The 26,871-nt window shown below is 43.1% G+C and overlaps 1 protein-coding gene across 1 annotated transcript; it reads left to right on the top strand.

Moving 5' to 3' along the window:
- The first annotated feature begins 1,401 nt into the window (after positions 1-1,401).
- EIF4EBP2 (eukaryotic translation initiation factor 4E binding protein 2) lies at positions 1,402-26,857 on the top strand. Its single transcript, XM_055535052.1, has 3 exons — positions 1,402-1,846; positions 19,201-19,386; positions 20,355-26,857. Exons 1-3 carry the CDS (start codon positions 1,702-1,704, stop codon positions 20,384-20,386), a joined length of 363 nt encoding a protein of 120 aa, XP_055391027.1. The 5' UTR covers positions 1,402-1,701; the 3' UTR covers positions 20,387-26,857.
- The last annotated feature ends 14 nt before the right edge of the window (positions 26,858-26,871 follow it).

The raw sequence follows: 26,871 nt of genomic DNA on the forward strand, positions 1-26,871 counted from the left end.
GTCTCCACAAAGACTTCTTAAGGTCAATTCAATACCGCAGACCACAGGCTGATTCTGAGCTAGGCCCCAAACTATGAGCGGAGGATGGGCCCAGTCCTTGCCTTTGAAGTGTTCAGTCTTGAAGGGAACCAGAGGCATAAGTAGATAACACTCATGCACAAGGTTGGTACAAGTGACATCAGTGTGCACAGGGCACTATGGGAGCTCCCAGGGCAAAGAACCAACTCTGACAGCACAAGGAAAAGTCAAAGCAGGCCAACCCACATGCATGTGTGCTAAGTTGCTTCAGTCATGTGAGGCTCTTTGCAATCCTATGGACTGTAGCCTGCCAGGCTCCTCTGTCCATGGGATTCTCCAGGCAAGAATACTGGAGTGGGTTGCCATGCCCTCCTCCAGGGGATCTTCCTGACTCTGGGATCAAACCCACATGCCTTATGTCTCCTGCATTGGCAGGCAGACTCTTTACTATCGAGCCACCTGGAAAGCCCAGTGCCACCCACACCAAGTATTAAATAGGAGTCTGGGTTAGGTAGTGAAGGGAAGGTGGGGAGGAGAGCCCCCATTGCTCCAAGCAGAATGTTCAGTGCACTGAGCTGGGGGCCTCTGTCTTGTTTACTGCTATACCTTCTCCCCTAGAAAGTTCCTGACACACACAGTAGGTGCTTATTAAAGATTTGTTGAATTGATGTATAATATAAGCAAAGACAGGAAAATTCCCTGGAAATTTTCCCAGGAAAATTCCAGGGGGTCCACTGGTTAGGACTGGGTGTTTTCACTGCCTGGGGGAGCTAAGATACCACAAGACGTGTACCTGGACCAAACAAAAACAAAAACAAAGACAGGATCTGCAAACTATGGCTCACAGGACAAATCCAGCTGGTCACCTGTTTTTGTCAATAAAGCCTTACTGGATCCACGCGCATTTATTTACATGTTGTCGCAGGCTGCTTTCTCGCTACAGCAACAAAAGTTGAAGACTTACGACAGAGACCATAAGGCCTGTAAAGCCTAAAGTATTTACTCTCCGACTTTATATTGAAAAAATTTGTTACTCTTTGAGCACGGTGGCACCATAAACCATTCTGATGGTCTTTTAATACATGCACACATTCCTTTCATTTAATAACGAACAATTAAAAGTAAAATAACACTTTTGCCTCGATATAGGAAACAGAAGTCAACTCAAGTAGAGTTGATTGACAATAATAATAATAATAAAAAGCCCACACAAGTTTTCCAAGCACACCTACGCTCAGTTCACAAACACTTCACGTAGGTTCAGTCCGGTTCGCGTCCGGCCCTCGGGGCATAAGCCCCGCCCCGCCAGCAGCCCTGCCGCCCAGGACCCGCCCTCGTGACGTCACGTCCGGCCGACCAGCTACCCCGACCTCCCTCTGGCTCCCGCCTTCGCCCGCTTCCGGTCGTCGTCGTCGTCGCCGCTGCTGCCGCTGCTCCTGCTGCTGAGGCTGCTGGCGGAGGCCGGAGGATAGGGCGGCGGCGGCGGCGGCGGCTGAGAGGGCGGCGGCGGGAGCGGAGCGGGACAAGGGAGCAAGAGGAAGCGAGCGCGGAGCGAGCGGAGCGCGCCTAGCCCCGCCCGCCCTTCGGCCCGCCTGAGCAGCTGGAGCAGCCCGGGCCCTCAGCCGCCGCCGCCGCCCGCCTGCCCGCCCGCCGGACAAAGCCCGAGAGTCCGCGCCCAGAGCCATGTCCTCGTCCGCCGGCAGCGGCCACCAGCCCAGCCAGAGCCGCGCCATCCCCACCCGCACCGTGCCCATCAGCGACGCCGCGCAGCTACCTCATGACTATTGCACCACGCCCGGGGGGACGCTCTTCTCCACCACACCGGGAGGTGAGCGTCTGCGCCCCCGCGACCCTCACCCGAGCCCTCTGCCGGCACCCGAGCGCGCCCGCGCTAACCTCCGCGGTGTCCCCGCAGTTTCCCGCCACGGTCCTTTAACTCAGGGCGTATCCATAACTCAGGGCGTATCCACTCTGGGCCGCTCGGGCCACCCCGGCTCCACCAAAGCCCCTTTCTTGGGGCTTCCCCCGAAACCCCCTTGAGACTGCTTTCGAGAACCTTAACTTCGCGTTCTCTATCTCCTGCAACTCTATTCAGCGCGTGCCCACTCTGGGAACGTGGCTGGCTCTCCTCTCGTGAAGAAAAAGCCCCTGTTCCCGCTTCGTGGCAGGTTTACGCACTCGACCCAGTTTTCTCCTTCCCCCGCCCTCGTACTCCAGGGCAAATTCGTCTACACTTGGCTTTGCACTCGCTCCTCATTCCCTCTGCCACATATAGTGTCTTTGTGCACATTGAAGCTTGATCTTGGAGCTGTCTCCCGGCCTTTTTAGAAAGGAAGTTGGGGAGAGTGGTTTGCTCCTGGGACCCTGCGATGACTTGTTTTGCTGCTTCTAGAACTCCGGGAGGGGGGAGGCTGGAATGCGGAGTTTGGAAGCCTCGCCCAGTGTTATCCTGCTTTGACAGCATTGTTTACTTTGCTGGACGAGGCCCCACGGGTGGGGGGAGTCCCCAGGCTGGCGGAGGAGTGATAAAATCATGCTCAAGTAATAGCCCAGGGAAAGGAGCGCTGGCAGCCTTGAGGGTAGAGTTTTGGCGGCGACGCCTGTGGAGGTTGGTGGAAGACGGTACCCTCCCCGGCGGGACTGCTTCATCCGGGGGAAGGGGCCGTGCAGAGCGGGGTCCCTGAGCACTGCTTTTCAAAGTGCGACCAAGACTGTTTACAAGGAAGAACACTGGGGTAGAGGTGAAGAGCGTGGAATTAATTGGTCACGGGAAAAGGGAGCTCAAAGGTTGCCTGTCCCCTGACTAGGCTTTTCTCCAGAGGGAGAAGACTGGAGAGCGATCTTGAGGGACCTCATGAAGGGGATGGTGCTTCATTTTTAACTTGGTTACTTAGCTTTTTGATGGTGGCCTCTCGCTAGAGGGTTGGGACTTTGCTGGCAGCCCTTGCTGTCTACGGGATTACTAGCTTAGTTCCTGTGGGCTGGGCTCACCAGTTGTGCTCCAACCAATCCCTTGCTGTTAGGCCTGGGCCAAAGACGGTAGAGTAAGAAGATCTTGCCAACAAGGAATAAAAAATCTCGGCGAGAGCTCTACAGAGGAATCCACCCAGGCGACTAGGGGTGGCGTGGCTGCCTTGGAATAAGTTTAAATGATCCAGGCAGGAGACGTTCGTTGATACAAGTGGAGAACTGGGCTTAAGGAGGTTGTAACTTTGTGGAACAGTGGAGTTTCTAGTGAGGTGGCTTACCTCATTGGAGAAACCTCCCTCCTGACCTCATCTGGTCAAGGCCAGCCTCTAAGCATGCTGAAATCTTCTTGCCTTTTAATCGTGAAAGATTTGGCAAACCAGAATCTGCTCTCCATAGGTTGTCTTGAACTTGAACTGACAGCTTTTAAGAAATGGATATTATTTTCTGAGGTGGCGGAAAGAAATTTATAACTTCTTCCAGAATTCCTTGTGAATTCTGTAATGCCTGTGCTTCCAGCAGTTTAGAACCAATGTCATAGTAGCAGATAATTATTTATTCGCGGAAGGAACTAAACTTTTAGCTGTATATTAATCATTATTCCTCTGAGGGAAAAACTGCAAGGGCACCTTTAGGCATATTTCAAACACCCAAGCTTCTATGCTTTTAAAGTAAGGGCATAGTCTTTAAGTATGCCTATCTGATAGTCTGAATTAGTTCCTGCAGTGTTGGGAAAGATTCTGCCCGAAATACTGAATCATTTATCCTTCCTCCCTACATACGTAGTTCTCAGCTACTTTCTCAAATATCACTTACCCTGTCTCCAGATGGTTTCTGCTTTTTAATTGCAGATTTAAATACTTACATCTTAGCTCATCTATTATACAGAGCTGTTATTTATTAGTAGAGCACATTGTCATCTTTAAATTTCTAACACAAAGGCTTACCTAATATGTTTATAGGATATAGCACTGTTGCGGTTGGATTTAAACACCATTTTATAGCAATTACCTCAGCGCCACCTAGATATACAGTACTTACTGATTTAATTCCCCCCCTTTGGAAAATTTCCAGTTTTCTGATGATTTGTTCACATTTCCCTCTCTTCTATGTAATTTTCTTTCCCTGAATCATGGTTGTTATTTGGTCACCTTTAGGCACCTAAATTGATGTGGTTAGGTATCTTCAGTGAGTTTCGTGGGTCCAGGACATTTGCTTTGCACAAAAGGGGACCACAGACAAAAGTAGGAAATGCAGTCTTCACTCTCAGTGGTCTTAAAATCTTGGTGGGTAGAAAAGCTTTTTAGTTCTGAAATGAAAAACTTGTAGAGTCAAGTGCTAAGTTACATATTTCAGACTTGAAAACATTTAGGAAGTGACAGTAGGCTTGTATTGGAAATCTCTATTTAGTAGGAAGGAAGGGGATTAGAATTTCCTGTCTCAAGCTACTAGAGTGTCATACACAGGTCAGAGCATTCCAGATAACCGTTGATGTGCTGAAGGCCCTGTATGATCAGACTGGGCAGAGACGTTGACAACATAATGAACTTGCCATCTCCCCACAGAGGATACAACTTACCCTTGAAAAGATTTCTTAAAATTGCCTTCTGTGGTTGGAAAATGAGAGTTGGGAAATGAAATGAAAACTTTCTGTAACCTCTTATATTTCCCATATTTTTAGAAGTGTACCTTTTTCTCATTATTAAGGAAGAACAAAATTTTTGACCAAATTCAAAACAAAATGCCCTTGGGTTTTTATTTTGTTTTGTTTTATCTGCCTCTGGAGGAATAGGGATGATATTTGGTTCATCCTTTGAGAAGCTGCTTCTAGCCTCAATGAAAGGTAAAGTTATTATAGTCTGCTTCACTTTTGTAACAGTCTGGTTAGCTGGAAGGGACCTAATGCTTTCCTTCTATAATTGAGAGAAATTAAGTAACTTGTTAGTGTCATACAGCTAATTAAGGTCAGTTGGTAGTCTCAAACTTTAGTGTCCTGATTCCTATTCCAGGTTTTTCCTCTGCTGTCTTAAGATACACATTTTCCTAGGAAAGGAAGTTTGCAAACATTTAAGAAGACTCTTTGATCTCTGGAATGCCAGATAATGTGATGCTTTTTGCTGCCTTATTATTTATTTATTTTTTTTAATGAGTTTTGAACTGTCTCCTTGTTGAGAGGGTTCTGCTCTGGGGAATGAACAAAGAGACCTCTTTGAGCCTTTCTTTTTGCCTTACTTTTCTACGAAACATCCTCAGCTGTGGAAAAGTATGCTGTTGCCGCAACAAGAGTGCCAGAGGGGAACTGTTAGTTTGAAATCTTGTTCACACCCTTGCGCATCCTCTCTGCCAGCTGAAGGGCTGCTCTGATTGGTTGGTTCCCTGAAGGCCATTGGAAGGGTCTGGGGATAAAGGAGAAGACAGGAAAAAGGGATAAGAATCCACTTGGTGTGAGCCATAGTAAAGTAAGAGTATTTGGGGAGAGTCCTGAGTGTTAATCTAGTTCCTTTGTTGGGAGAAGTGAATAGAGCTCTGTAAATATGGGGAAGGAAGGCCAGTGTCTCATTGTTAGAAAAATTTCTAATATAGTGACCTGAGTTTATTCTAGTCATATATTTCTGAAGCAGCAAATGTACTTGTTTGGCTCTGTAGTTTCAGTTATTAACTGAAGGACTTCATGATTACATGTAAGAACTGCATGAAAAACATGTTGAAAGTTGTTCAGTCACTTTGCCTTGTGTTCAAGGAAGATGGCATTTACTTACCTCAGAGGAACAAAAATGAACATGTATTGTCATTCCAGAGGAGATTTGGCTTTAGTCTCATATTCGTCAGCCACCAAAGTATGTACCAGAAGATGTAACTCAGTTTTGTGGTGGGTGCATATTTGTGTTGGGTTCATGATTTTATGGGAGGGGTCTTGCATGGTTTGGAGACAACTGTAGGCTTGACTACATGTGTGTGTGTAAAGAGTTGCAGATCATGTCCTTTCAATTTTTTTGATATTCTGTCTTGAGTAAAATTCAGGCTTCATGGATTTGTATGGACAAAAAATATTTTGGTATATGGACATGTCATAATCAATAACTAAGGAATGTCAGATTTTCTATTTTTATATGGAATCAGCCAAAAGAATTTTGGGAACTCAAGTAGCTACAGTAGTGAATATCGGAGATTCTTCACTGCCAATCAGCAGTAAAGGCTGTGATGTGATGAAAAAAAAAAATAAGATTTGCTGATCAGACAGGGTAAAGTTAACGTGGGAAAACTAGTTCACCTGGTTGGAAGGAAGAGAGCAATTGAAGGATAATTGCTTTACAGAATTTTGTTGTTTTCTGTCAAACCTCAACATGAATCAGCCATAGGTATACATACATCCCCTCCCTTTTGAAGCTCCCTCCCATCTCCCGCCCCATCCCACCCCTCTAGGTTGATACAGAGCCCCTGTTTGAGTTTCCTGAGCCATACAGCAAATTCCTGTGGCCTATCTATTTTACATACGGTAATGTAAGTTTTCGTATTATTCTTTGCATACATCTCACCCTCTCCTCCCCTCTCCACATGACCATAAGTCTATTCTCTACTTCTGTTTCTCCATTGCTGCCCTGAAAAATTCTTCAGTACCATTTTTCTAGATTCCGTGTATGTGTGTTAGAATACGGTATTTCTCTTTCTGACTTACATCAGTTCAGTTCAGTCGCTCAGTCGTATCCAACTCTTTGCGACCCCATGAATCGCAGCACGCCAGGCCTCCCTGTCCATCACCAACTCCCGGAGTTCATCACTCTGTATAATATGTTCTAGGTTCATCCACCTCATCAGAACTGACTCAAATGGGTTCCTTTTTATGGCTGAGTAATGTTTCCATTGTGTGTATGTACCACAACTTCTTTATCCATTCATCTGTCGATGAACATCTAGGTTGCTTCCATGTTCTGGCTATTGTCACTAGTGCTTCAGTGAACAATGGGATACATGTGTCTTTTTCAATTTTGGTTTCCTCAGGTACATGCCTGGGAGTGGGATTGCTGGGTCATATGGTGGTTTTATTCCTAGTTTTTTTAAGGAGTCTCCATACTATAGTGGCTGTATCGATTTACATTGCCACCAACAGTGCAAGAGCATTCCCTTTTCTCCAGCATGTATTGTTTGTAGACTTTTTGATGATGGCCATTCTTACCAGTGTGAGGTGATATCTCATTGTGGTTTTGATTTGCATTTCTCTAATAATCAGCGATGTTGAGCATTTTTTCATGTGTGTGTTAGCCATCTTTAAGTCTTCTTTGGAGAAATGTCTGTTTAGGTCTTTTCCCCACTTTCTGATTGGGTTGTTTGTTTTTCTGGCATTGAGTTGTATGAACTGCCTGTATATTTTGGAAATTAGTCCTTTGTCAGTAGTTTCATTTGCTATTATTTTCTCCCATTCTGAGGGTTGTCTTTTCACCTTGCTTCTAGTTTCCTTTGCTGTGCAAAAGCTTTTAGGTTTAATCAGGTTCCACTTGTTTACTTTTGTTTTTATTTCTGTTACCCTGGAGGTGGGTCATAGAGGATCTTGCTTTGATTTATGTGATATATGACTAGTTTTTAAAGGCCATTTTCACCTGGTTCACAGGCCACAGTTTGAAGCCAAAAGCTCAGAAATTTGTGAGTATTTGTGTCTAAATAAATGGTCTTTTAGATCTTGAGGACAAATGCCCTGATGAACTAAAGCTGTTCATGTCATTGAGTCATTTTAAAAAGTAAAATGCTTGATAAACAATCAGTAACTGGAAAATACAATTTTTATAGATTCCTTGGTATTGTCTGTATACAAGACCACAGTCATCTATGCATAAAGATAGTTTTACTTCTTCCTCATTGATCTAGGTACTTTTTTTGTTTGTTTTCTTGCCTAATTGCCCTGGCTAGAACTGGAAGCTTCAGTACAGTGTTGAACAAACATGGCAGGAGAATGAGAACAGATACCATTGACCTGTGCTCGGTATTAGGGGAAAACCTCCAGTCTTTTATCATTAGGTAAAATGGTAGCTGTGGTTTTTCATAGATGCTCCTTGTCAGGTTCAGGAAGTTCCCTATTATTCCTAGTCTGTTGATTATTTTTATTATGAAAGGGTGTTGGATTTTATCAAAGACAGTTTTTTCTTGTGTATCTTTTGGAATGATCCTATGATTTTTGTTTTTTAGTCTGTTGCTATGATGTATCATGTTAATTATTTTCAGATGTTGTACCAGCCTCTCATTCCTGGAGTAAGTACCATTGATTGTGGTATATAATCCTTTTTATATGTTGCTGAATTCTGTTTGCTAATATTTGGTTGAGGATTTTTGCATCTATATTCCTAAGAGATACTTGTCAATTCTTCTTGTGGCATCTTTGGTTTTAGTATCATTCAGTTTTAATTTTTTAAAGAAATAGCCTGATGTTTATAGCAGGTGAGGACTGGTGAAGATAGACCATTGATTGCTCCCTAGGTTCTAAGGCCAGGCTCCTATCCATGGGATTTGCCGGGCAAGAATACCGGAGTGGCTTGCCATTTCCTACTCCACGGGATCTTCCTGACCCAGGGATCAAACCCATGTCTCCTGCATGGCAGGTGGATGCTTTTCCACTGCGCCACCTGGGAAGTCCATTCTAAGAGGTACCTATCAAAAGTTTGCTAGGCTTGTGATTCATTTTTAAGATTTTGTAATTAATTCTTTGGGCCTCAGAGAGGTGCTCATCTCATCACCAGCGAATGTTTATGTTAGAGTTGGGCTGCTTTTACACTGAAATGAAACTACTCTCTGGTCTGATAAGTTCCTCGAACCATAATGAAGAGGCAGCACATAAATAAAGTGACCTAGACCAGTGATGTTCAGTAGGCTTTTGCCTACTTATGAAGTTTATTGATGAGTTCAGGTTCCTTACTGTAAGTAGAAGATATTGGTAGATATGTATTTTGCATTGTTTTTATTTTTATTTTTTTAAGTGCCTAAGAGGAGTGAACTAGGAGGAAAACAAGAAGTGGAAATGAAGCCCAGGCTTGAATCTGAGTGCTCTCCCCATACCAAAGCAGTGAGCCCTCATTAATTACTAGCATTACAGAGGCTAAACCACAACATGTGTGAAATCTAATCCAAAGAATTGATCCAGGATGCTGTCAACAATCTGGCGCATCCAACCAGCATTTTCCTGGAACCAGAACCAGGTAGTTCTTGTGAAGAAGGTTTATTTCAAGACAAATATTCAAACCCAAACAGACGTGGACATATTTGAAGTACTTTATTTTGATAGTCTTAAAATCAGTTGGCATTTGAGATTAATTTGTGGTTTGTATACCACTTTTTACCTGGTACTAACTAAAAAAGTCATTTGTTTCAAATCATTTTTCGGCCAGACTCAAGAAAGGCAGACTTGCTTAGACTGCCTTGCTTATTTGTGTTGGTCTCCTGACTCCTGTGTCACTCACTGGGTGATCTTTCTTTGGATGTTGTTTTCTCCGTGTGTAAAATGACAGGCTTCCACCAGATGCTGTCTAAGGCTTCTTCTAACACAGAACCTTCTGAATAGGAGCATAGTCATTATCAACTTCCCTTTCAGCCTTGGTGTGTGTTCTACTCTGGCAGAGTCCTGTGTGATTGGGTAGGGAGCCATCCTTTGACATTAATGTCTTGGAAATCTTTGCTCCTGGTTATGAGAATTGGAATTACTCAAAGAACAGTAGAGTCCTGTTCTCCTTCGTCCCCTTCTCCTCATGCCTTCAGTCTTTCCCAGCATCAGGGTCTTTTCCAGTGAGTCAGTTGTTTGCATCAGGTGGCCAAAGTACTGAAGTTTCAGCTTTAGCATCATTCCTTCCAATGAATATTCAGGACTGATTTCCTTTAGGATGGACTGGTTGGACCTCCTTGCAGTCCAAGGGATTCTCAAGAGTCTTCTCTAGCACCACAGTTCAAAAGCATGAATTCTTCAGCACTTCACAGTCCAACTCTCACATCCATACATGACCACTGGAAAAACCATAGTCTTGACTAGACAGACCTTTGTTGGCAAAGTAATGTCTCTGCTTTTTAATATGCTGTCTAGGTTGGTCATAGCTTTTCTTCCAAGGAGGAAGCGTCTTTTAATTTCATGGCTGCAGTCACCATCTGCAGTGATTTTGGAGCCCCCCAAAATAAACTGTTTGCACTGTTTCCCCATCTGTTTGCCATGGGACTGGATGCCATGATCTTAGTTTTCTGAATGTTGAGCTTTAAGCCAACTTTTTAACTCTCCTCTTTCACTTTCATCAAGAGGCTCTTTAGTTCTTCACTTTCTGCCATAAGGGTGGTGTCATCTGCATATCTGAGGTTATTGATATTTCTCCCGGCAATCTTGATTCCAGCTTGTGCTTCATCCAGCCCAGCGTTTCTCATGATATACTCTGCATATAGTATTATTAGGGTAATAACAAAAAGCAACAGTCTAACGTCCCATCTCGTTTCTAGTTCCATTCCTGGAGAAACCATTTTAAACTCTTTCAGCTATTTCTTCTAGCATTAACCTCTGGATTTCTGAATAACATGATTTAATGCTATTTCTCAGTTTCGGGTACTAACAGTTTTCTACTATGGACAATGAGGATTTAAATGTAGGTAAATATTAAATATGGATGTACTGGCACTATTGGTTTCCAACCCAAGAGCTGTTCCCTCTTCTTTCATGCTACCCCAGATTTCCTCATTATTTTAAAAGTAGTAGGGTGCCAAGCCCCATAAAATACACCCTGGCTACACTATGGCTTCCCTAGTGTCTGGGATGGTGGGCATCTGACTCATTTCTGGCCTAATGATCATAGCAGGGAGTCCACTACGGTTTTATGAGAAAAATTTTCCTCTTTGATGAGGAAAGTCCCTTGAGGGAAGCCCTGTTTGACTCCACACTCTCCCTTCTTGCCTGGGATATTGTTGGGAAGGTGTAGGTTAATCTCAGCCTTCTTGGAGGGTTTTGTCACCACCTGTTCAATGTGGGCAAGATACTTTCTGTTTCTTATTCTAAGATGTTTATTTGCATGAGTGGCTGCTTAATTCTAATTCTGGAAGCAGCCTTAAACAACTTTATGGTCTGGGCTCTGTGAAAGTATAGTAACTACTACCCTTGTCAGTTAACCATGTTACAGGGAACTTTGTCTAGGCAGTTTTATATCAGGTTATACAATTTCTTGGGTGTATATAGCTTAATTATGGATTGATTATCGTTTAAGCTACTTGGTGTTGAAAGAGGCCCTTAGACTTGAATGACCTTTTTTCTGTACTAAACCATCTTGGCAAGCATAATTTTGGATCTCATTTATTTGCCTCTTTTTCCTTGCCATTTGAAAATCACTAATTTTTAGATCAAAAAATAGAAGCTTTTTCTCCTTACTCTCTGTTCTCCATCAACAAGACTCAATTTTACTCTCATTTTTTCCTAGTAATGTCGGCATTTAGAAAGTGCTAGGTCAGGGTACTAGATTTATCCAAATAACTGGTCACCAAGGAATGAAGAATGTGTATAGATATCTAATGTTAACCTAGATCTAAAGATACCTATTTGTTTTGAAATCCAAACATGAAGACTAAAATATGCATGTTTTAAAAACAAAATAGAAAAAGGAAAACTGAACAGAAGCACCTAAAATGCAAAGTAAAATGCCAATAGACTGCTGCTTCTAACAGTTTCTGTTTGTAATGATTTTTCTGGTTAGCCACTGTTGCTATAAATAATATATATTTATACCACAATTTCTTGATTTCTTAACATTAGAGGATACTGTTGACTCCCTGTTATGAAAATGAGGGATACGGGACACTTTCATTACTTTCTGTACTTCGTATTTCCTTATAAATTGTTTATTGTTTTTGGTTCTTCTGAGTAGTTACCTTTATTTATTTATTCTTAGTATGTATTTATTATTTATCTATTTTTGGCTGTGCCGGGTCGCCGTTGCTGTGCAGGCTTTCCTCTAGGTGCAGCAAGTGGGGGCCACTCTCTAGTTGTGGTGCGTGGGCTTCTCCTTGCAGTGGTTTCTCTTGTCGTGGAGCGTGGGCTCTGGGGCACTCAGGCTTCAGGAGTTGAGGCGTGTGGGCTCAGTTGTGGTTCCTGGGCTCTAGAGCACAGGTTCAGTACTTGTGGCACGTGAGATTAGTTGGTCTGCAGCATGTGGGGTCTTTCCAGATCGGAGATGGAACCGACGTTTCCTGCATTGGCAGGTGGATCCTTTACCAGTGAGCCACCAGGGAAGCCCTGGGTAGTTACCTTTAAAACTCTATAAATTAGTTAAACCTCTGTGTCTCAGTCTGTCAGTTTTAGCTCTCCACCATAAGAGATTATGGGGCTTCCCTGGTGGCTCGGCAGTAAAGAATCTGCCTGCAATGCAGGAGACTGGGTTCAATCCTTGGGTGGGGAAGATCCTCTGGAGGAGGGCATGGCAACCCACTCCAGTGTTCTTGCCCGAAGAATCCCAAGGATGGAGGAGCGTGGCAGGCTGCAGTGCAGTCCATAGGATCGCACAGGGTCGGACTCGACTGAAGCAACTAAGCAGCAGCAGCATATGACATTATACCATCTACCTGTCCTGCCTCTACTTCCCTGGTACGTCTGCCTTTCCATTAGAGATTTACGGTTAACTTTTCTCTAGTTAGTTATGGATGCGTTGGTTGACATTGAATTGGGCTAGCATAAATGTGACTGGCAGTTGAAATTGAATTACTGGAAGTTCTTGCTTCATAAGATGTGTCTATGCATGCACATTTTTAAGAGACCCTGAATATTTTAGGTTTTTAAATTGTCTTGGAATTTATATAATTTCACAGTAAACACGGTATCAAAAAAGGACAAAAAAGGTTTTTTTCCTGGCATTTTATTTATAGTCAAGTCTTAATGTTTTTCTTTTCTTTTTGTTTTTGTTTTTTAAATTTTATTTTATTTTTGAAAACTTTACAATATTGTATTAGTTTTGCCAAATATCAAAATGGATCTGCCACAGGTATACATGTGTTCCCCATCCTGAACCCTCCTCCCTCCTCTCTCCCCATACCATCTCTCTGGGTCGTCCAAGTGCACCAGCCCCAAGCATCCAGTATCGTGCATAGAACCTGGACTGGCAACTCGTTTCATACATGATATTATACATGTTTCAATGCCATTCTCCCAAATCTTCCCATCCTCTCCCTCTCCAACAGAGTCCATAAGACTGTTCTATACATCAGTGTCTCTTTTGCTGTCTCGTACACAGGGTTATTGTTACCATCTTTCTAAATTCCATATATATGCGTTAGTATACTGTATTGGTGTTTTTCTTTCTGGCTTACTTCACTCTGTATAATAGGCTCCAGTTTCATCCACCTCATTAGAACTGATTCAAATGTATTCTTTTTAATGGCTGAGTAATACTCGATTGTGTATATGTACCACAGCATTCTTATCCATTCATCTGCTGATGGACATCTAGGTTGCTTCCATGTCCTGGCTATTATAAACAGTGCTGCGATGAACATTGGGGTCCACGTGTCTCTTTCAATTCTGGTTTCCTCAGTGTGTATGTCCAGCAGTGGGATTGCTGGATCATAAGGCAGTTCTATTTCCAGTTTTTTAAGGAATCTCCACACTGTTCTCCATAGTGGCTGTACTAGTTTGCATTCCCACCAACAGTGTAAGAGGGTTCCCTTTTCTCCACACCCTCTCCAGCATTTATTGCTTGTAGACTTTTGGATCGCAGCCATTCTGACTGGCGTGAAATGGTACCTCATAGTCGTTTTGATTTGCATTTCTCTGATAATGAGTGATGTTGAGCATCTTTTCATGTGTGTGTTAGCCATCTGTATGTCTTCTTTGGAGAAATGTCTATTTAGTTCTTTGGTCCATTTTTTGATTGGGTCGTTTATTTTTCTGGAGTTGAGCTGTAGGAGTTGCTTGTATATTTTTGAGATTAGTTGTTTGTCAGTTGCTTCATTTGCTATTATTTTCTCCCATTCTGAAGGCTGCCTTTTCACCTTGCTAATCGTTTCCTTTGATGTAATGTTTTTCTTTTGATAGTTTTGGTTTTTTGAATATTAAATGCTTTTGAATTACACCATAGAATCCTTAGTCACCGACGGGTTGATTCCTTTTTTCTGCCATATATCTGCAGCAATTTTTTTAGCTTCCAGTGATCTAAAATTCAAACACATGAAATACTGTTGTTTTGTATCCATATTTTACCTGGCCATATTTGAGAACATTAACAGCATCATTAAAGTCATAATTCTTCAGAATGGCTTCTCTTCTGAATTGTTTATTTTGTGTGTCCATTTAAAACCAAATGTAACTTAAAAATTCACTAAAAAACTGTTAAAATTAATTGAGTTTAGTAAAGCTTCAGAATACAAGATTGGTATACAAAACCCAGTTGTGTTTGTATCTTTCAATGAACAATCCAAAAATGAAATAAAATAATTCCACTTACAATAGCATAAAAATAATAAAATACATAGGTATAAATTTAATCCAAAAAAGCATGAAACTTATACTATGGAAACTGTATAACATTCTTGAAATAAAGATAGACATTTATCTATAAATGTCTGTATAAATAGACTATCCATGTTCATGGATTGGAAGACTCAATATTGTTAAGATGTTACTACTCCCCAAATTTATTCAGAGCACAGTCCCCATCAAAATTCCCACTGGCTTCTTTGCAGAAGTTTACAGGCTGACCCTAAAATGCATATATGGAACTTTAATAAGAGACTTAAAATAACCTCAAGCAATCTTGAAAAAGAAAAACAATGTTAGGAGACTCACTTGGTTTCAAAAGTTGTTACAGATCTAGAGAGTGTACTACTGTCATAAGGATACACATCGATCAATGGAAACCCAGAAATAAACCCTCACAATTATAGCCAGTTGATCTTTGACAAGGATACTAAGACATTTAAATGGGGAAATATTCAATAATAGTCTTTTCAACAAATCATGCTGGTGCAACTGGATGTCCACACACAAAAACCAGAATTGGACCCCATGACTCCAGGACCTAAATGTGAGCACTAGATCAAATTGTCAACATCTGCTGGATCATGGAAAAAGCAAGAGAGTTCCAGAAAAACATCTATTTCTGCTTTATTGACTATGCCAAAGCCTTTGACTGTGTGGATCACAATAAACTGTGGAAAATTCTGAAAGAGATGGGAATACCAGACCACCTGACGTGCCTCTTGAGAAACCTGTAGGCATGTCAGGAAGCAACAGTTAGAACTGGACATGGAACAACAGACTGGTTCCAAATAGGAAAAGGAGTACGTCAAGGCTGTATATTGTCACCCTGCTTATTTAACTTCTATGCAGAGTACATCATGAGAAACACTGGGCTGGAAGAAGCACAAGCTGGAATCAAGATTGCCGGGAGAAATATCAATAACCTCAGATACGCAGATGACACCACCCTTAAGGCAGAAAGTGAAGAGGAACTAAAAAGCCTCTTGATGAAGGTGAAAGTGGAGAGTGAAAAAGTTGGCTTAAAGCTCAACATTCAGAAAATGAAGATCATGGCATCTGGTCCCACCACTTCATGGGAAATAGATGGGGAAACAGTGGCAGACTTTATTTTGGGGGGCTCCAAAATCACTGCAGATGGTGACTGCAGCCATGAAATTAAAAGACGCTTACTCCTTGGAAGGAAAGTTATGACCAACCTGGATAGCATATTGAAAAGCAGAGACATTACTTTGTGAACAAAGGTCCGTCTAGTCAAGGCTATGGTTTTTCGTGTGGTCATGTATGGATGTGAGAGTTGGACTGTGAAGAAGGCTGAGCGCCGAAGAATTGATGCTTTTGAACTGTGGTGTTGGAGAAGACTCTTGAGAGTCCCTTGGACTGCAAGGAGATCCAACCAGTCCATTCTGAAGGAGATCAGCCCTGGGTGTTCTTTGGAAGGAATGATGCTAAAGCTGAAACTCCAGTACTTTGGCCACCTCATGCAAAGAGTTGACTCATTGGAAAAGACTCTGATGCTGGGAGGGATTGGGGGCAGGAGGAGAAGGGGACGACAGAGGATGAGATGGCTGGATGGCATCACCGACTCGATAGATGTGAGTCTGAGTGAACTCCGGGAGTTGGTGATGGACATGGAGGCCTGGCGTGCTGCAATTCATGGGGTCACAAAGAGTTGGACACAACTGAGCAAGTGAACTGAACTGAAATGCTGTAAAACTCTTAGAAGAAAACATAGGCACAAATCTTTGTGACCTTGGTTAGGCAAGTTTCTTAGATATGACACCAAAATCACAAGCAACCAAAGAAAAAGACATAAATTGGACTTTATTAAAATTTAAAATTTTGGAAAAAAATTTAAAAGGCACCTCACAGGAGAAAATACTTCCGAAGCATCTATGAATACGAAGCTTTTATACATGTATATATGTAACAGAATCATTTTGTTGTACACCCAAAATTAACACAACATTGTTAATCAGCTATACTCCAATATAAAATAAAATTTTTTTTTAAAAAGCTTGTATTCATAATATATAAAGAACTTGTACCGTGTAGTGGTAAAAAGACAACCCTTTAAAAAATGGACCAAAGACATTTCTCCAAAGAAGATATTTGTTGGAATGGCCAATAGGCATATGTGAAAAGATGCTCAGCACCTTTAGCTATCAAGGAAATGCAAATTAAAACACCATGAGATACCACTTCACACCCACTCGGATGGCTGTAATAAAAAAGATAAAAAGGGAATTCCCTGACAGACCAGTGCTTAGGACTCCATGCTGTCACTTCTGAGGGCTGGGGTTTCATACCTGTTTGGGGAACTAAGATCCTGCATGCCCTGGGGAAGGGCCAAAAGGAAAAGTGAAAAATAAAAAAGGAAAGTGTTGGCTACAATGTATATAAACTGGAACCCTTATATATACTGCTGATGGGAATGGAAAATGGTGCCACCACTTTGGAAAACAAGCCTGGTGGTTCCTCAAAAGGTAAGCCATATAATCCAGCAAGTCTGTCTTACATACCCAGGAGTTCACACCAACACTTGTGCATGAGTGTTTACAGCAGCATTACTCAAAATGGAAAAAACCCAGATGTCCATCAATGGGCAGATTGATAAAATGTGATATACGTTAATACATACAGAACATTATTTGTCAATAAACATAAATTAAATACAATTGATCCTTAAAACAACATGGGGGTTAATCCACGTGTGCTTATCATTGGCCCTCGGCATCCATGGATTCGGCCAACACTGACTGTATAGTGCTGTAGTACTTACAGTTGAAAAAGTGCTAAGTTGCATTGTTCAAGGATCAGCTGTACTGATAAATGCCAAACATGAATGAATCTTAAAAACGTGCAAGTGAAAGGAGCCGTCACAAAAGGTCACATACTACATAGTTGCACCTATATGAAATGCCTAGAATGGGCAGATCTGTGGAGACAGAGAACAGATTCATGGTTGCCTAGGCTGCCGAGGGTGGAGGAAAGTGGGGAGGGGCTGCTGAATGTATATGGGTTATCTTCTGGAGAGGATGACAGTGTTCTAAGGTAGATTGTGGTGGGAATTCCCTAGTGGTCCAGTGGTTAGATTTGGCTTTTTCACTGCTGTGGCCTGGGTTCAGTTTCTGCTTGAGAAACTAAGATCCCACAAGTCAATGGGTTGCAGTCAAAAGCAAAAAAGAAAAAGACTGTGGGGATGGTTGCACCATTCCAGGAGTATACTAAAATCTACTGAATTACACACTTTGAATTGTATGTGAATTATATCTCAAGGCAGTAAAAAATATTTTTATTGCCTCTGCACAGTAATAGGAGTTTGTCAAACGTCCTGTTACACCCGACATGTTTAGGTTGACTCTCTATTACTTGTTTTCTACTTGGTTCATTTACAGTGCTTTAATGTTGGTGTTGTTGCTGATCTATAATTTAGAAATAGAAAGCTTGCTTTTATCCTGTCCTCTTTTTTCACCACTTCACCCCAAGAGTTTCTGAGTTTAGTATACTACAGAAGTAAGAATAGTCTTGTTCTGACTTGCAACATGAATGTTAGTAAGAACATCTCACAGCAAAAATCTCACCCTTCTGAAACCTAGCCATGAATAAAAGGTTGGGGGGAGGGCGCTGGTGACAGAACAAAATCCATCCACTGAAGCTCCTTCCCTTAGATCATTGGAAAACCATCAGGCTCCTTCCCAGCCTGTTTGCTCTTATTTTACATAGTGTTGAAATCAGATCACCAATTTCCAAACCCCACAGATTAGACACATTAAGTTAGAATGAGTGTAAAGCATGTACTGTAGATTGACTTGTGCTCTCCCCATTCATGTATTGACACACAGACCCCCACAATGTGATATTTAGAAATGGGGCTTGCTTGCTAAGTCGTTTCAGTCATGTCCGACTCTTTGTGATCCCATGGACTGTAGCCCGCCAGGCTTCTCTGTCTATAGGATTCTCCAGGCAGCAACACCAGAGTGGGTTGCCATTTCCTTCTCCAAGGACTGGGGCCTTGGGAGGTAATTAGGTTCAGGTGAAGTCCTGAGGGTGGGGCTCTCACAGTGGGATTAATGCCCCAGCAGAAGAGACGCTTGCTTCCCTCTCCCTCATGAGAGGACACGGTGGGAAGGTGTCAACACGTCTGGAAGAGAGCGCTCAGCAGAGACACACTAAACTGGGGTCTTTGTCTTGGAAATTTCAGGAATTATGAGGAAATACATTTGTGTGTAAGACACCCAGTTCCATGTATTTGATTATGGCAGCCACACTGACTTAAGACATGGAAAAAAGATGGTTCTTAGCCAAACAGTGAGGGAGGAGACAAGGAAACTGGTGGGGAGGGCCACGAGCACAGCCTTAGCTATCTGAATCCTGTTCGGTCTAAGGAGAGTACAGATCATCAGCTGAATAGGCCCTGAGACTTCCTAGGTTACAACATAGCATAATAAATGAATTTCATACTCACCCTGATTCACCGAGAAAGGGTTGGATTGTTCCCTGTTTAAGGTGGTAAAAAGTAAAATCTGTATTAGAAAACTTTCCATCCTAAATAATTCAAACTTGACCTAAGTTTTCTGCTCTCCAGAATGATTCATTCTTCATAATTTCAGCTGCCTTTTTGAACTGTTACTAGTTCTTATTTTTCAAAGCAAAGAAAGGGAAGGTAACTTTCTACTTTCATTGGTGTAAAATTATATTTGAAACAAGATATAAAACTTCCGTCTCCTTTAAACCCTGTTTTTCAGGAACTCGAATCATTTATGATCGAAAGTTTTTGTTGGATCGTCGCAACTCTCCTATGGCTCAGACCCCGCCCTGCCATCTGCCCAATATCCCAGGAGTCACCAGCCCCGGCACCTTAATTGAAGACTCCAAAGTAGAAGTAAACAATTTGAACAACTTGAACAATCATGACAGGAAGCATGCAGTTGGTAAGAGATGCTGGTGTTAGGGACCAAGAGATAGCCCTGGGATTCGAGTCAGTCTGAAAAATGTTGATGCTTCAGTTATAACTGATGTTCAGTCATACATCTCTGAGGTTCCCCGGCTACCCTCACCAAGAAACTTACTGAGATGTTCTGGAAACCCGAGTTCTAAACCATAGCCAAATCTAATCTAGGAGAGGGGTGGGGGTGAGGAAGAATCCAAAATCAGGCAATGGTAAATACCAAAGATGACTTCTTGAACCTGGACTTTGTTGGACTAGGGATAACGCACACACACAAAGCAGAATCTAATAACTCCCATTTCCATCACCCTTGGAAATAGACCTTGCTTCTTATAAAGAGAATGTCTTTTTTATGGTGTAGAGAAAACCATTTTCACCCCATTTTCAGGACAGCCTATTTCAGTACACACACACCCCCTCCCCCATCCCGCACACTCACACACACGTTGACCATTAATAATAAGTCCTATCCATGTCTGTGGAAATGGTCAGCTCCTGAAGCACACCTTGGGCTGCACTCCATGGCCCCTGTACATGAGCCAACTTTCTACTTTGTCAAATTCCAAAGGAGTTTTTGATGGACAGAGTGTTATTCCAAGCAGGGCTAAAAATTCAGAGCTTCCAGAAGAGTGTGCTGACTTGATAAATGGCCAAGAGCTCTCTACAAGCTCCTGTTTGGTCAACCTCGGACAAAGGAGAGTGAAACTTGGGAAGTTTTCACTTGTATCCTTTCCCATAATTGCTCCTGCCCGTGGGTGATGTGACTGCCACTCTTTTGTTGCCCCCCAGATTAAAAAGACCAGCCAAGGCAGAGCAGAATAGTTGTTTCGAGGCTACAGAGAATGGGGCAGTTTGAATTCTGTTTTGACTCTTGTGCAGAGGGAATGTTAGTTAAAATTGTTTTGCTCTTCCTTTTTGTGCCCAACTTTTCCTTTTCTTCATTCTAACCAGGGGATGATGCTCAGTTTGAGATGGACATCTGATTGTCCTTTGAGGATCAGAAGAAAAGCAGCAACACTGATACATGTGTGTACCTGATTCGGCTGATAGGATCATCGATGCAAAGACAGAAGAGGCAGTACCAGCAATCCCCGTTGCTGTCTCCTCCCCCTTCTCCTTCCCCTTGTGCCAAAGGATGCAAAGAGGAGCTGCATCTGACCATTTCTTCTCCCTGTTTCCTGTTCCCCTTCCCAGTTAGACAGTTAGATTGAAGACTCTTGACATATTTCTGTAGAACTAAGCAGCCCATAGAGGAAAACAGTTAAACTCTGGTTCCCCTCCCCACCCCACCCCCATTTTTTTTAATCCCAAATCCATTATCAACCTACTAATAACTGACTGGCTGGGGAGTCTGGGGAAGTGATACAGAGGTTTGATGGGTTCAGCATCATTCCTGTTCTTACTCTCTCTCCTCACTGTCCTGCCCAGGTTTCAGTCTTGCAAGAGCCTGGGTTTGGGGGTCCTGAAAACCACTGGAGGGAAATGGTAAACAGGAAGAGAGCTGCTTTCCCTTTTACTTTGCAGTGTTTGTCCTTGGGGATAGTACACACTTTGTACAACTCGAGTAGCATTACCCTGGGGCACTGTTTTGAGGTCCACTTCCCCTCCTTGCTCTGGGAGGAATGTATTCTGTCTTTCGTATTATAGTTCATCTTCCTGTTCCTTTACTTTGCACAGTTGTGCAGACACTTGCTAATTCTACATCAGAAGGGAGTCCTGTGTCACCAGTTGTTCGTTGCTCCCCTTCTCCCATCCCTCCCTGATTGCATCTTGTTGCCTGTGGCCCTTTTGTACCCTGAGCTATCCAGGTGATTTCTCCTGCTCCCGATCGGGTCCCTTCCATGGGACAGAAGCATGTTGGATAAGGCCTAACGGTATACTCTGCAGGATGGTACCCAAGAATGACCTCGGAAGACGCTGAAACTTTTGAGTACCCTACCCAGGCTCAGTAGTCATTGTTTCTCAGTCCAGTGAGCATTGTGATATTTATTGTCTCCGATTTTTTAGTTTAAAGTTGACTTTGAGAGTGTTTTTAGCAAAGAACTACACTTTTTTCCTTTATGGACCTGCTTTGTTTGGCTGCTGAGATAGATAAGCATGGGCTTAAAAACGTGTTCCTTCCGTTTTCTTACCCTTCCCAAGGTACTCTGAATTCCCCTGTCTTTCCCTGCCTCCTTCCCTTTTCTCTGCCAGGCCATTTTTCAAATGTACATCCAGGATACCTCACCTGTGGTATCTGATAAGATCTGTCACTCCTCTTATCTGAGGAGTGACCTTTTATTTTTAAGATGAGTACAGACCTATTTTTAGATATGTTTTCAGTACAGTTTTGAACAGCAACTTTTTAATTATACATCTTCCGGTGTTAGGAAGGTGAGAACTGTTCCTTGGTGAGTCTGCTGTTCCCTGTCACCAGCCCTTGTCTCCCCCGGTCCCTTATGGACTTGTTCCTCTCGCTCTAGTGTTGGCTGTGCATGTTTGGAGTTCGTAGTGGGTGGACTGTGAGACTGGGCCATTCTGCCTTCCCTGGGTTGTTCATGGTAGCCTCATTCTCTCCCTTTACGCTGTGCTGCTTCGTCCCCCACCCCATGGTCCTGACTGTTGACTGGCATGGGAATCCTGGGAGAGTGACTCCTCTCACGGAAAGACAAGTAAAATAGCCACTGGCGTCTAGGAATTTCTGGTTGGGTTTGGTGCTCCGAACCATCTTTTTAAGAGACGAGATACCAGGGTGAGAGTACCAGGCCAACTGGCTAAGATGGAAAGCTGTTTTTCTTTTGAACTCTGAGAAGCCCCTGTTTGCGAATACATTTAGAAGAGACTAAGGATGTCTGTGGAACTTTGTTCTGTTTTCTGCTACAAAATGTGAATTGTTTAAAGAGTGAAACCTTTTGTGATGGTTGATGTCTCAGGAATAAGCTGGATCTCCACGGTTTTGGAGATGCTTTCAGTCTCAAGAATTGACCAGAAAAATATTTCTTACTGCTTTTTTAATGTATCTCTGTTCTGATTTTTATTAAACTCCAAATTTCACTATACTTACTCTTGGAAAAACTTAAGGTGTGTTGGTAATTTGCATGACAAGCTTGCACAGGACTTCGTTGTCCCCTGGGAGCTTGATTCTTTGGGAATGAAGCTTGCTTTCTCCACATCATCTGGAACGTGACTCCACTACAGCGAGTAGTCGTCCTGTCAGTGAGCAGAGTGCATGCCCTGTTGGGTCTTTACTGCTGCACGTGAAAACTCGGCTCCCTCACTGAATAGTGGGAAATAAAACACCAGCTTGAGTAGTCTCAAGACGGTATGATCCCCTTTGTTGCTATCTCAAGGAGTCTGCACTTGGCCTCCTAATCAGAGGCTGTATTTCTAGTATGTCTTGGGAGCATCAGCTATATAATATAGCAGCTGCCCATCCTGTAGGCATCTCTGTAAGGATCTCCATAGTGCTTGGTGCAGTTCTTTCCTGGTGGCCACTAGATTTACTTTGGCCTCCATAAATCGGCGTTTTAAAGATAATCTCACAAGGCAATAGATGAACTTTCAACAGATGAAACCTTTGTGCCATGTCTCATAGAATCATTTTTCAGGGCAAGCCAGAATCTAGTAGGTGGTTTACTGCTGGGTGTGTTTATGTGCTCAGTAGCTCAGTTATGTCTGACTCTTTGTGACCCCACCAGACTCACCTATCCATGGGATTTCCCAGGCAAGAGTACTGGAGAGGGTTGCCATTTCCCACTCCAGGGGATCTTCCCAACCCAGGGATTGAACCCACGTCACTTGCGTCTTCTGCATTAGCAGGTGGATTCTTTACCACTGAGCCACCTGGGAAGCCTCCTGAGTGTTTGGAAGGAATCATCTAACAGTTGAAGCCCTAATGAATAATCTATCTGGGCCTTTTCGGAGCACCCTTAGGGTATCATTTGAGTGAGACGATTCTTAAAATCTTACTAATTATTTGTACTTTTCTCCTTAGGAGAAAACCATGTTTCTGTACTTCTGGGGACAATCCATCTTAATGAGATGACCTCCTCCCTCCAAATTCCAGCAGGAGATGTGCATTGTCATGGTTCTACCTCCTTCATAGTGTGGTGACTTGAGTTCACCACTCTCTAGTATCCTGTGTAAATAGCTACTGTGTTCTCTAAAGCACAGTGTAGAGAAGCCGGCTTCTAGCTATTAGGCTTCCAAGCCAAGGGTTTTATTCTTCATCTTTGTTATCTGTTGCTATTTAACAGGTTATCCCCAAACTTAAAATCTCTTTTAGAGCAAACATTATCTGTCAGTTTCTGTGGTTAGGACCTGGGAAGCAGCTTAGCATGGTGGTATTGGCACCATAGGAAGTTGCAGTCAAGACTTCAGCAGGGTCTACAGTCACTTGGGCCTTGAGAATCCACTTCTGGGCTCTCTTTGTGAGCAAGATGCCTCAGTTTCTCCCTGTGTGGATCTGTCTAGGGCAGCACGAGTGTCCTTACAGCATGGCAGTTGGCTTTGCCTGAGCACACGATCCCAGAGAGAGCAAGGAGGAATCTGCAGTGCCTTTTATGTCAGTCTTCGAAAGCAAATCATCACACCTTCCTATCCCGTTCCTTAGAAGCAAGCCACTAAGCCCAGCTACACTCAAGGGAACTGGGGTTACACCCCACCTAATGAATGGAGCAGTGTCAAAGAATTTGTGGATATACCTTAATATGACCCCTCCCCCAACAGAGGGTGAAACTAGATCAGTAAGAACAGCTATGTTTAAACTAGATGCTATACTGAGAGAGGTGTTGTTGCTGAGAATAGTTCTCTAAGATATACATCAACAAACAGATGGAAAATGGACTGTCCATAACCATCTGCCAGTTTTGAGAGAGTTGGCAAGAAATGGCAATTTCCAGGGTAGTATTTGTACATTGTCCTGTTGTGTACTACCAGTGGCCCAAGGATGCTAAGTCCTTGACTTGATACCTCTAAAAGACAATACTGCTTGCTCGCTTTCTCCTTTAGCCAGGAATTGACAAAGGGCACTGGAGCCTTCTCGTTGAGCCATTCAAATGGATCAGTCGGGGTTGTCAAACAAAGGGAGCAAACATGAATTAGGTGGTGGGTTACTGGGCTGAAGAAGAGCTAACCATTCAGATTCAGAGTAACAAAGCCGATAGTATCCAGAAGCCAGGTCCCCCCCAGTTGATGCTTGGCACCTGCTCTCTCAAACCACGCCAGCTAAAGCAGACTTGGGTCAGGTCTCCCACCCAAAAAACCACCTCAGTAAATGGGGTGGACTTCTGGGAATAAGAGATCTGTCTGTGCTTGATCTTTACATCCAGTAAAAGTTAACTCTGCACACCTGCCTCACCCTGGGCTTCCTAATGGAAACAGGTTCTTATAAAGAACCAATCCTGGCTTCACCCTTGAGAGAAGCTTCGATGAAGCTCGCCAGTTTAGCACATTTTTAGTGGATGTCTGTTCTGTGTCCCTGGCACCAATGCCAAGTTTTTGGGGGTTTCAGACATCTTAAGGGTGCAAATTCTTTAGATTTACACTCTGACACTTCCCAGCATTTTCTTATCTGTAGCCCTGCTTGCTTTAGAGTATACTTGAATAAAAAGCAATGCTGCTAAGGCAGCTATTTAAAAAAAAGAAGAAAAGGTACTTCTAGAAGTAAGGAACTTGTCTTTAAAGCACCTTCAAACGAATTTTTTTACTTCTGATTTTAAGGTGGAGTCAAAATAGATGGTCTTTATTTTTGCTGTCTGGGTTACCAGCTCTTTGCATCTCTCGGACCTCAACTTCCCAGTTCAGACATTTCCTGCTAGATGTATGGGCTTTACCCCAGAGGCTGTCGCTCAGCCAGTGCCTGCTTTGCATCAAGGCACCTGGTGTAAGGTGCTCATTGTATTGGCAGCAATATTCCAGAAACAGTCCTTTTCTGTTTTCATCTTGGAGACTTTATGGGGTATCAGTATCTTGGCTCTTTGAAGCCACGGCCCTCAGCCCCTTACATTCCCCTCCAGACAGGAGAGCCAGTGCTTGTCTCTCTGGGTCAGAACTTACCCGTCTTAGCATGTCTCTGGACTGTATGCACACGGGCAGCTATTTATTAATCTGCGAAACCCAATCTCTTACCTATGCATGGCATCTAGGAGGGGTTAGTGTCTGTTTTAAAGAAGCAGTGTTTACTTGGGAGGGCAGTTTCTGTCTGGACTTCACAGGGGGCATAGTGACCATACAGTGGTACCCCTACCACCACCAACTTCTTTACCTCCCAGCTTTAAATAAAACATGACATCAGATCTTGAGGCAGCTGGGTCACAATTATTTAGAATGCTTACACCCCAGGCACATTTCTTGTTCTAGTCATGTTTTACCAACTGATAATTGGAGTTCCCCTGAGCCTAGCTCATGACATTTCTGACTGCAGTCTGAGGAATGATACAGTCTGTTCATGTCACCTTTCCCACCCTGTGGAATTGACATTTCTTTCTCTGGATGGGCCTGGAAATTGATACCTTTTGGCAAAGCTTAGATTTAGGAGAAGTATTTCCCTTTTCAGATGATCTATGGTGTCTCTTTGCTTCTGCCTGCAGCCCTGGCAGACTGTACTGCCTGGATCCTGAATGGAAAATAGTACTGAGATGAAACACATTCTTGGGGTATTTAAACTTTCACTCTGCCACCTTTCAACGAGTGGGAGGCTGGCAGAGAGATGCTGCAATGCTTGAAATTTGGCCACATTGAAATTTCCAAAGGGAGCTCTTGCCAGTGCTTAAAACCAAAATTTCTGGCCATCTGAGATTGCGTGAATCTAGTGGAGTATCTCTTCTTGCCTGCAGTGTGCCCTTTTCCTCACCCATCTTAATCTTTAAAAAAAAAAACAAGCCCAGGCCAAGGGTCATTTTTACTTGAAACCAGGAGAGTGAGGAAGGAACACTAGAGCTGAGGAGTGAGCTGTGTGGTGAGGCGTCCTGCTCCTGGTGTGTTTCAGTCCCTGAAGACTGTGAGCCAGTGCCTTTCCTTCACCTGGAGATGGAACCCCTCTCTTCTCACCTGGGTGAGGAGATCCTCTGCTACCCAGGGGTAAATCGACACCCACATATTCGGGTGTCCATTTTAAGCATCTTTAAAATATTTTATATATTGAAATGCCCTTCCCTGTCTTTGTGCCACCAGTGGCCCAGTTCCATCCATTCTGAGTGGAAAAGTGGAGACTGCCAGTACTTTCCTTGGTCTTCCCTTCACCTCCCTTGATGTGGGTGTCCCCTTTCCCCTCTGTCCATCTCACTGTCGTGGATGGAGAGCAGAGGGCACCGTGTAGTCCTGAGGCAGCCCTGTGTGACTCCATGGTCAAGTTTTTGTTTCTGATTTTCCTAACTGTCCTTACAAACCAGCAAATGTTTGGAAATTACAGAAAAAATTAAATTTTCACCAACGGTTGCTGTTACAGTTGAATCAATAAAGATCTTGAGTATCAACTTGGTGTTTTAAT

This window comes from Bubalus kerabau, chromosome 1 (assembly GCF_029407905.1).
Source record: "Bubalus kerabau isolate K-KA32 ecotype Philippines breed swamp buffalo chromosome 1, PCC_UOA_SB_1v2, whole genome shotgun sequence".
Classification (NCBI taxonomy): domain Eukaryota; kingdom Metazoa; phylum Chordata; class Mammalia; order Artiodactyla; family Bovidae; genus Bubalus; species Bubalus kerabau.

Bases quoted from the DNA above. Each gene is read 5' to 3' on its own strand.
- EIF4EBP2 (XM_055535052.1), top strand. From the start codon at position 1,702: ATGTCCTCGTCCGCCGGCAGCGGCCACCAGCCCAGCCAGAGCCGCGCC. The intron at 1,847-19,200 runs GTGAGCGTCTGC...CCTGTTTTTCAG, and splicing joins CTTCTCCACCACACCGGGAG to GAACTCGAATCATTTATGAT. The intron at 19,387-20,354 runs GTAAGAGATGCT...CATTCTAACCAG, and splicing joins TGACAGGAAGCATGCAGTTG to GGGATGATGCTCAGTTTGAG.